This window comes from Empidonax traillii, unplaced genomic scaffold (assembly GCF_003031625.1).
Source record: "Empidonax traillii isolate 1590-97213 ecotype Southwest subspecies unplaced genomic scaffold, ASM303162v1 scaffold1713:size83011, whole genome shotgun sequence".
NCBI classification, from domain to species: Eukaryota; Metazoa; Chordata; class Aves; order Passeriformes; family Tyrannidae; genus Empidonax; species Empidonax traillii.
Genome location: NW_020956906.1, coordinates 33,861 through 43,006, shown reverse-complemented (window position 1 = coordinate 43,006; position 9,146 = coordinate 33,861). Strand labels below are relative to the sequence as shown.

Here is a 9,146-nt window from a genome sequence, read left to right as displayed (position 1 = left end):
AACGAGAGAACCCAGCAAATTGCCTTTTGCTGTAATTTGATTAAATGGCGGGAGCTGGGCCGGGGAGCCGAGGGGAGGACGCCTGAAGAGCCCCGCGCCATCTGCCAGGGGCTGGCGCCCGGCCAGCGCCACAGGCAGCTGTGCCGCAGCAGCGGGGCGGGCGCGGGGGGAACCGCCGGCCCCAACAGCCATTTCCGACATCCACGTTGGAAACAGGGAGGGTAAAAATCGCAGGCAAGGGGGGGTGCAAAGCAAGGGGGAAGAAGCAGAGCAGGGGAGAGGTGAAGCTGATGGCAGTTCGCCTTGTTGCTCCCCCACCCTGGACATCCCCTGCTCTCCCCCCCATCTCCTGTAGGAGCCAAATTTCACCACAGTTCTGGCCCTGACCCCTCCAGATTTTTGGTTTCGCTGCTCGGCACTGGGGAGGGCTGTGAAAAGCCGACTCCATCCTTCCCTGGCCCAGCCAAGTGAGGAGCACTGAGCCCCTCTGTGCGGGCACGGGGGCCAAGGGCTGCAGGAAACAGTAAATCAGGGCCAGGTCCCCGTTCCCCAGCCTTTCCCCAGCCCGTGGCCCCAGCCCTCAGCCAGCGGCCTCGGGGACCTCCAGGTGAGGTCATTTCCTCTGGTTAAAATTGCCAGCGCGGCGAGAGCCGCTCGAAAAGCCCCAGCGCTGGGATTCGCAGCGCTTCGTGGTGTTGGGTTGTTTTCCCCTCCCTGTTTTTCTTGCTCAAATGCAGGAGCTGGGGTGGGACTTGGGGCAGACTGAGGCTAAACAGAGCAGTGACCAGACCGGGAATTCGCAGGCTCAAACAGCTCCCTGGCTCCGCTCTCGCTGCGGCAACAACATCCTGCAGGAATGGACTTGCACAAAATCCCTCCCTGGGTTCCTGTGGCTCAGCAGCTGATGTGCAGCAGGGCCTGGGGGGCCTTATCCAGTCCTGGTCCTGTGCCTGGACACACCAGCCTGTGGTCAGGAGCTCCAGAGAGGCAGGGAGGCTCCAAGGGGCTTCCTGCCCTGAGGGCAACCAGAGCCCAGCACCTATTGCCCGAAATCATGGAATGGTTTGGGTTGGAAGGGACCTCAAAGATCATCTCATTCCACCCCCTGCCATGGGCAGGGACACCTTCCACTAGCCCAGGTTGCTCCAAGCTCCATCCAACCTGGCCTTGGACACTTCCAGGGATCCAGGGGCAGCCACAGCTTCTCTGGGCAACCTGTGCCAGGGCCTGCCCACCCTCACAGGCAGGAATTCCTTCCCTCTATCCCACCTAACCCTGCCCTCTGGCAGTGGGAAGCCATTCCCCTTTGTTCTGTCCTTCCATCCCTTGTCCAAAGTCCCTCTCCAGCTCCCCTAAAGAGTCTCCAGACCCTTCAGGCCCTGCCAGGGGCTCTCAGCTCTCCCTGGAGCCTTCTCTCCTCCAGGTGAACCCCCCCAGCTCTCCCAGCCTGGCTCCAGAGCAGAGGGGCTCCAGCCCTTGGACCATCTCTGGTGTCTCCTCGGGACACAAGCACTGAGCCCAAAGGCTGCAGGTTAGCACAACAGGCCCCTCTGTGCCCATCCCTGCCTGGCATCGCCCCTCACATCCCCCTCACACTGCCGGTGCCTCTCGGTGCCTTTGGCATCATCGTTCCCCCTCCAGCCACCCCCAACCCTTCCAGCCGGCTGACCTCGGCGAGTTTTCAAAGCAGCTCGGGAATTACAGATTAAAGCACTTCATTTTAATAAGATGCTGATTAACCTATTTATTTTGCACGGGGTCCAGTGATAACACGGGGCGGGCTCCTGCACGGGCGAGTCAGACAAGAAAGAGCCTTTGATCCGCTGCCTTTGAGGCCACTCCTTCTGCTTCACACTCCTCCCGCCGCCCTCGGCACGGATTGCTCTCCCCAGGTGTGGAAGTTCAAAAACAAAGCAGGAAGCCGGAGCTCACAGCACGGGGAGGGTGAGGGAAGGAGGCAGCACCAGCCTGTGCTCCCAAAATCAGAGCTTTGGCCTCAAGGGGCAGCCGAGGTGACAGCCAGGGCAAGGAGGGGGATTTAGGGGAGATGTGAGGAGGAAATTCACCCTCATGGCTGGGCAGGCCCTGGCACAGGTTGCCCAGAGCAGCTGTGGCTGCCCCTGGATCCCTGGAAGTGTCCAAGGCCAGGTTGGATCAAAGGAGCAACCTGGGCTGGTGGAAGGTGTCCCTGCCTGGATGAGCTTCAAGGTCCCTTCCAATCCAAACCATTCCATGATCCTGTGAAAGGCCACTGTGCAGGTGTTGGCTCAGGCACAGGGAAGGGGCTGGGTTTTGGCAAATGCCGAGTGGCTTTTCCTGTGGGAATCGGGGCCCAGCAGGGCACTGCCAGCAGGACGGGGCCAGTCCCCACGCTTTGAAATCCGAGGCCAGTAAAGGCCATTTGTTGGGAGCGACGTTTTCCCCACATGTCGACTGGATTTGAAAGCTCCACATTTCACACAGAAACTCGAGGCAGTGATAGGGACCCCACTCCGAGCAGGTTTTCCCAGGGAAAACACAGACTTGGGGCAACTCAGCCCTGCTCACCGGAGGTGGTTTCTGCCCCACGCAGATCCACACCGACCCTTCAACACCCTCAAGCCCGTGAGCACAACCTGGCAAACCCTCCGTGCCTTCCTCCCCCTCCATCCTCCCAAACCAGCACCTCAGGCTGCAATTCCAAAGGCAGAGCCCGTGGTGGAGGTTACAGCCAGCAGAGACAGGGAATGCAACTGCACAGATTTCCCCCACGGATGGGGGTGTTCCCTGGGCAGTGGGGGAGCATTGCACCAGCACCAGCTTTGGCAGGGAGTGACAGGACACGCTTGGGCGAGGGCACAGCCCTGGTCTGGGGGCAGAGCCCATGGGGCAGAGCCCATGGAACAGAGCCATCCCGTCCCCCTCCAAGCACGCAAACCCTCCAGCCAGGAATGCAGACAGCTCCCGTATTCCTGCAGGAACCCTCCAGCCCGCTCCAATTAGCTTTCCTGGAGATCCCATTACTCGCAGCCACAAAGACATTGTTCAGTCTGCTCCCCTGGAACAGCGGCGGGAGCGGGGAGAGCGTATTCCTGCTCGGCTTTCCCACCGGGCAGAGCACACCTGGAGCGGGCTCAGCTGCCCGCCCGCCCCAACAGCGCTGCTTTCCCTCCCGGAGTGAAACCCGAGCCCTGAGGATCGCCTTTCACTCGCCACAGAACGTCCAACACAGCAGAGGCAGCAGGGCAGGAGGCCACAGCTCTGGGCTCTGGCTGGGGAGGTGCCCCTGCACCGGGAATGCTCCTTCCCTAAGGAGCTCTCCTTCCCACCGCTGGGAGCTGGGAAAACCCTTCCCCATCCTGCTAAAATCCAAACCCTGGCTGTTCGGGGTTGCAGGGCCCTGGCAGCTCCCGGGGGCAGGGATAATTCCCAAGGGAGGGAGGAGGAGATGCCCGTGGGGAACACGGGAACGTGCTGCCGACACTTACCGAGGAGGGGAGTCCAGGAGGCACCTTCCGAACCTTTTTGGGCTGTCCATCTGGGTTAGGGGAGAGAAGAGAGGGTCTAAGTTTTGAAGGGGGTTAGTGGGAGGGAGAACCACCTACAGCAAAAGTCTCCAGGGCTGGAAGCTGCAGGTACAGACAGGGCTCAGATCCCAAATGTCCCGCAGCCAAGGAAGGATCAACGGTGAAAATGTCTGAGGATGAACCTCTCCAAATCTCATCTGCACCTTTTGGGGGCAGGTTTTACCCACAGACAGAGATTCTGGGGCAGCAAGAGGTGTCACCCCACGGGGAAGGGCTCCTTGAGAGAGAACGAGCTCATAAATATAATAATATTTAATGTTACAAACCCTCGTCGGGGCTTTTTTGGGAAACAATTTAACTTGAAGCGGGTCTGTGGAGAAAGGGAACACGTGCAGGGCTGGATTGTATTTTCATTTCTCCTTACACAGGGATATACTTGGGAAAGCTTTGCTGCAGGAGGCAGGGATGTGCTTCCCAGGAGCAGTCCCCAGCACATCCCTGCAGGTCCAGCTCTGGAGGGACAGTGTCCTGTGGGGGGACGACGATTCAGGGAGGTGGTGGGGAAACATCATGAGGGGCTCAAAGGGAAGCACAACCAGTGCTTCTGATATTCTTATTTGATATTTTCCTAATTTGTATTTTTTAAGAGTTATTATTTATTATCATTATTATTTATTATTTTTCATAATTAAGGTCCTTAATTTTCATAATAAGGAAGGCTGTGGCTGGGGTGGGGGGCAGGGTGCTAACACAGCCAGGGACTCTGCTGGGATGTTTCTCTGGAGGAGAAATTAATCCCATAGAACACAAAAGAATCATTTTCCAGGCTGAAAATGGGTGGGGGCTGCCTTTTTCTGAAAAGCCCTGAGAAACCACCCGTCACACAGGGTCACTTCTGGTTTCGTTTGTTGGGGAAAGCCCAAAATAGCAGCAGGAAAGTGATTCTGGAGGGGAACTGTGACAAGAAACACAAGTTCTGGGGAACTGGAGCTTGTCTTCCCTCCAGAGTTAAACTCACACCTGAGCTCAGCCTTTGGCAAAAGCAAAATGGTTTATTCCCAGCTAGATCCAGACATGGGCTCCTGCTTGGGAACTTGGGATCAGGCAGGGAGAGAGTGGACACTCCCTGTGTCCCACGTCCCGGCAGAGTGTCTGGACCTCCTGCTACCCTGCAATGACCTGTTCCTGGGCTCCAGGGAGGGCCACTGGCCATAAAAACAGCTGCCAAGGCATTCCAAGGTCTTCCAGGAATGCCCAGTGATGTGCACTGTGGCTGCAGGTGTTTTGAGAAGAACCTTGAGCCATTTGCTGCTTCCAGCTAATCTGACATTTTCCAGGAAGAAGGGAATTCTACCTGGACCTGAACCCTTTATTTTCTTAAAGTCAGATATCTCTATACAGACACACCGAGATATTTCTACGCATTCCCTTCCCCCCCCCCCCAAAAAAAAAAAAAAAAACCCCAAATGCCAAATTCACGCCAGGTACGCACATGGCAACATCAGTTTGTCATTCCCAACATTCCCAGCCTCAGTTCCTCCATTCCCAAAGGCAGAACCTGCCTCAGGTGACACCCTTGAGGTTCCCTCAAGCCGTGGCACGTGGGGACTCACCAATGCTGCTCTCAGCACCTCTCCTGCGAGGATTGTTGGGGTAAGAGAAATACTGGGACCCCCCTTTGCCCCCCGTGGGGGACAGGGTGCCGGGGCTGGCGATTCCCATTTCGCTGGGCAGGAACCCGCTCTGCAAACAAGGAGAGAGAGAGAGAGGCCCTTCCATGGAATGAAGGCTGGAAAACGACTCGCTGGGAGAGAACAGAGAGGCTTTGAGGCACCTTCCCAGCGACTCGGCCGAGGGGAAAAACAAACACGAGCCGAGGGGCCAGAAGGGAAAACAAACCCGTAAATATGGGGGGGGGGGAGGTGTGGAGGAACAAGAGGGTCTTTCAGCTTGTGTTTTCCTGCTGGACCCCAGCAAGGAACCCCTGCAAGCCGAGGAGGAAAACCAGCAGGTGCCATCACGGGGAGCATCGTGGTCCCAGCTCACCCTGCAGGTGCCACGGTGGGAGTGTTGGGGTCCCAGCTCACCTGCTGCTCAGGAGGGTGGGATAAGCCAGTTCTGTTTGTTTGGGAAAGCCCAAAATAGCAGCAGGAAAGTGATTCTGGGGGGGAACTGTGACAAGAAACACAAGTTCTGGGGAACTGGAGCTTGTCTTCCCTCCAAAGTTGAACTCACACCTGAGCTCGGCCTTTGGCAAAAGCAAAATGGTTTATTCCCAGGTAGATCCAGACACGGGCAAGCCCTGCTTGGGAACAAGCTGCTGCTGCTTGGGGTGGTTTTCTCTCGTGTTTTATCAGAGAAAAGCCAAATCCCTCTTTCTAAAACCAGGAAACTCCTCCCCCGTGTTTATCCCGGCTGACCTTGGGCACGCTGGGAAGCAGCACGGAGCTGGGGGAGCCGGAGCCCAGGGTGCTCCAACCCTCCTGGGAGATGGAGCAATCCCACCTTTCCTCCAGCCCCCCCTCACCTCGGGAGGAAGTTCAGTGTATTTACATGGAATTGCAAAGGCAATTGGCTGCCAAAGGGCCCTTCAAGTCCCAAAAACTCGGCTTTGACCCATCTTCCGAGGGCAACACATGGAAATAAAGGAGGATTTCAGGCTTTGGAGAAACTGGAAAGAAAAACCTCTGCTTTCAAACTCGGTCTCCTCCAGAAAGGGGTCAGGGAGGGAAAGAGGAGCTCATGTGTTCACAGCTGGTGACATTCCTGCAATCTGTTCCAGCGCTCAGGTTACCGTCACACCGGACCTGCTCCGCCAAGGAAAGCAGCCCAGAGGGATCCCGGGAGCTGCTGCCCAGCTCCTCCCGTGGGCATCTCTGGGATTTCAAGGCCATTTCCCAGAGAAAGGAGTTTTCTTCCCATTCCCTCTCCCTCGAGATGCCTCTGGAGGTGGTTCAGAGTTGCAAAGGGAGGAAGCCACGGCTCTGCCTCGGAGCAGAGTGTTTTTGGGAAGAACCTGCTCCCCCAGCCAGGGCATCTCCACCAGGAAATTTTTCATCTTTTCAAAAATAATAATAATAATAAAAAAAAAAGGCCAACCCTCGCCTCACTCCCCTCAAATGGGAGCCAGAAGCAACAACTGCTCTGGGGGTCACAGCTGGCTCTGTTCGCCTCCCCAGCCCCACACAAGGGGGTTTTGTCTCTCCCCCCACATCAAATGGGATCTGCCACCCGATCCAGAGCCCTGCAGCACCACTTCCCGCCCCCTCATCTGTGTTACCTTATATCTCCCCTCCTCCACCAGAGCCCAGCAAAACCATCACATCCAAAAGCAACACTTGGCACCGGGCCCGGTTTTGTTTGAGCAGCTTCAGCGGTAAATGAAATCCACTCTGGCACAGCCAGCACAGCTGCTCCAGCAAAGGAAACATCCTCACTTCAGAGAGGAGGAAATTATGACCAATTTGTGTAAAATTAAAACATGTCATGTGTGCGTGTGTGTACAAGGATAAAATAAGAGCTGTCCGGCCAAGAGCCCCTCCCGCGGATCAAATGGTGGGACTGTTTTCCCGGAGCCGCTCTGGGCACCGACAGGGGCACTGGGAGCAGCACATCAAAGCAGAGGTGCTCGCTCCTTCCAGACAGACTATTTCTGGATGCTGGTAGATTATCTCAGGGCTGCTGGACCGCGTTTCCAGGCTCGGATTTACACCCGTGGTATTGCCCACAGGAAGAGAGTCCTCCCCACCCACCCCCAGCACAGCCCGGGGGTTCACACGGGGTGACCTGGCAGGGCCGGGCTGTGGCTGCAAGAGGAGGCTCTGCCACTGTGGAGATCATGGAATCTTGGAATGATTCGGGTTGGAAGGGACATAAAGCCCACCTAATTTCACCCCCTGCCATGGGCAGGGACACCTTCCACCAGCCCAGGTGGCTCCAAGCCCCATCCAACCTGGCCTTGGACACTTCCAGGGATCCAGGGGCAGCCACAGCTTCTCTGGGCAACCTGTGCCAGGGCTTCCCCTCCCTCACAGCCAACAATTCCTTCCCAATATCCCACCTAATCTTCAACTCAAAGCCATTCCCTCTTGTCCTGTCCCTCCATCCCTTGTCCCCAGTCCCTCTCCAGCTCTCCTGGAGCCCCTTTAGGCCCTGCAAGGGGCTCTCAGGTCTCCCTGGAGCCTTCTCTTCTCCAGGTGAACCCCCCCAGCTGTCCCAGCCTGGCTCCAGAGCAGAGGGGCTCCAGCCCTGGCAGCATCTCCGTGGCCTCCTCTGGGCTTGTTCCAGCAGCTCCACATCCTGATGTTGGTGCCCCAGAGTTGAACACAGAACTTGTCTGTGGGTCCCCACCATAAAACAAAACCACTGCCCTACAGTCACTGAAATGATGATACAACAGCCCAGAAACCATCTCATGGAACCTCCCTGCCCTAAACTGGGACACAGGGTACTGGGGGATATTTGGGCTGGGGAGGGAGAGAGACAGAGAGAGAGCCCCAGGGCAGGCAGCAGGAGGGAGAAGATTCCTTCCTTGGCCACTCTGGCACAGGGAAACGTGTTGCTTGGATCTGACTCACTGGAACTCCCCACCAAGACAGCGTAGCTGGGTCATGGCTGATTAAATACAAGCCAGGATTAACAATAACAAAACAAGTGAGCCTGACTGAAGAGGTTTGGAAAAGAAGCGAGAAGCTGCTACAACCAACATTTTCTAACCTCTGACAACTCTTCTGAGCCAGCAACACACGCCTCTGTGAACTCCTGACACTCCACAGAGGTTTTGGAGCAGAGCAGAGGCTTTCCAGGACCCCGTGCACAGAGGTGAGATGCAAACCCCAGGCTGGTTTTCACTCACAGGCTCTCACTCCTGGGAGCCAGTAAATCAGGGACAAAAAAAAATCTCCCTGCATTTGATCATTACCTGGTTCAGTCCTGGCATCCCTGTGTCTCTTCCAAACGTGGAGTACGAGGCTCTGTCACTGCTCTTCCCTGCAGAGGAAAGACAAGGCTTTGGGTAAGAGGGAAGGGGATGTGTTCTGTGTGCCCCCAAGCACCCAGGCCAGGCTGAGGGGCAAAGCCAGTTTCTGTGAGGCAGCTCCCCCCACCCTCCATGGAAGTGACAGCCCCCCACAAAAAGCTTGTGCTGAAACAGGAGCCGCTTTAGGCTGACGGAGAGCAGGTCCATAAACAGCAAGCCCCGGCGCTGCAGCGGCGCAGGGAAGTGCCCGTGGCCATGGAAACTGGCAGTGTCAGCCCAGAGCCAAAAAATCCCTGCAGACACCTCAGATCCAGCCAGCTGAACTTGGCAGAGGCGGGGACGGAGCGAACCGAGCGCCAGGATGAGTGACCAGAACTCCACAGGCGCTTCCCAGACGACAGGAAATACAATCCCAGAGCACGAGAGCTGCGCTCCTGCTCCGTTCCAGTGCCCTGCTCACCCTTCTCCCCCTCTCCTGCTGGACATTCAACCTTCCAAACCCCATCCAGATCTGAAGAGGGGAGGATTAATAGCAAAGCATTCCTTTCCTTGCCAAGCCCCCTCTGTTCAGTCCCACCAGGCAGACTCCTCCTGGTCTGTGGGTTCCTCATGGCCGGGACATCGATGCCAACTGGGATCCATATGGGAGCAGCCCCATGCCA

The 9,146-nt window shown here is 56.8% G+C and overlaps 1 protein-coding gene across 15 annotated transcripts in view; it reads right to left on the bottom strand.

The window, feature by feature from the left end:
• TCF3 (transcription factor 3) overlaps positions 1-9,146 on the bottom strand; it is a 55,466-nt gene that overhangs the window by 15,897 nt on the left and 30,423 nt on the right. For all 15 annotated transcript variants that reach the window (XR_003573968.1, XM_027908448.1, XM_027908439.1 and 12 more), the window contains 3 exons: positions 8,428-8,495; positions 5,120-5,249; positions 3,468-3,517 (listed from right to left, as the gene is read on the bottom strand). Coding sequence is in view for 14 of the 15 variants with exons in the window: in XM_027908448.1 (XP_027764249.1) it covers positions 3,468-3,517; positions 5,120-5,249; positions 8,428-8,495 (248 nt within the window). In the remaining variant the exon portion in view is untranslated. The remainder of the gene's footprint in view (positions 1-3,467; positions 3,518-5,119; positions 5,250-8,427; positions 8,496-9,146) is intronic.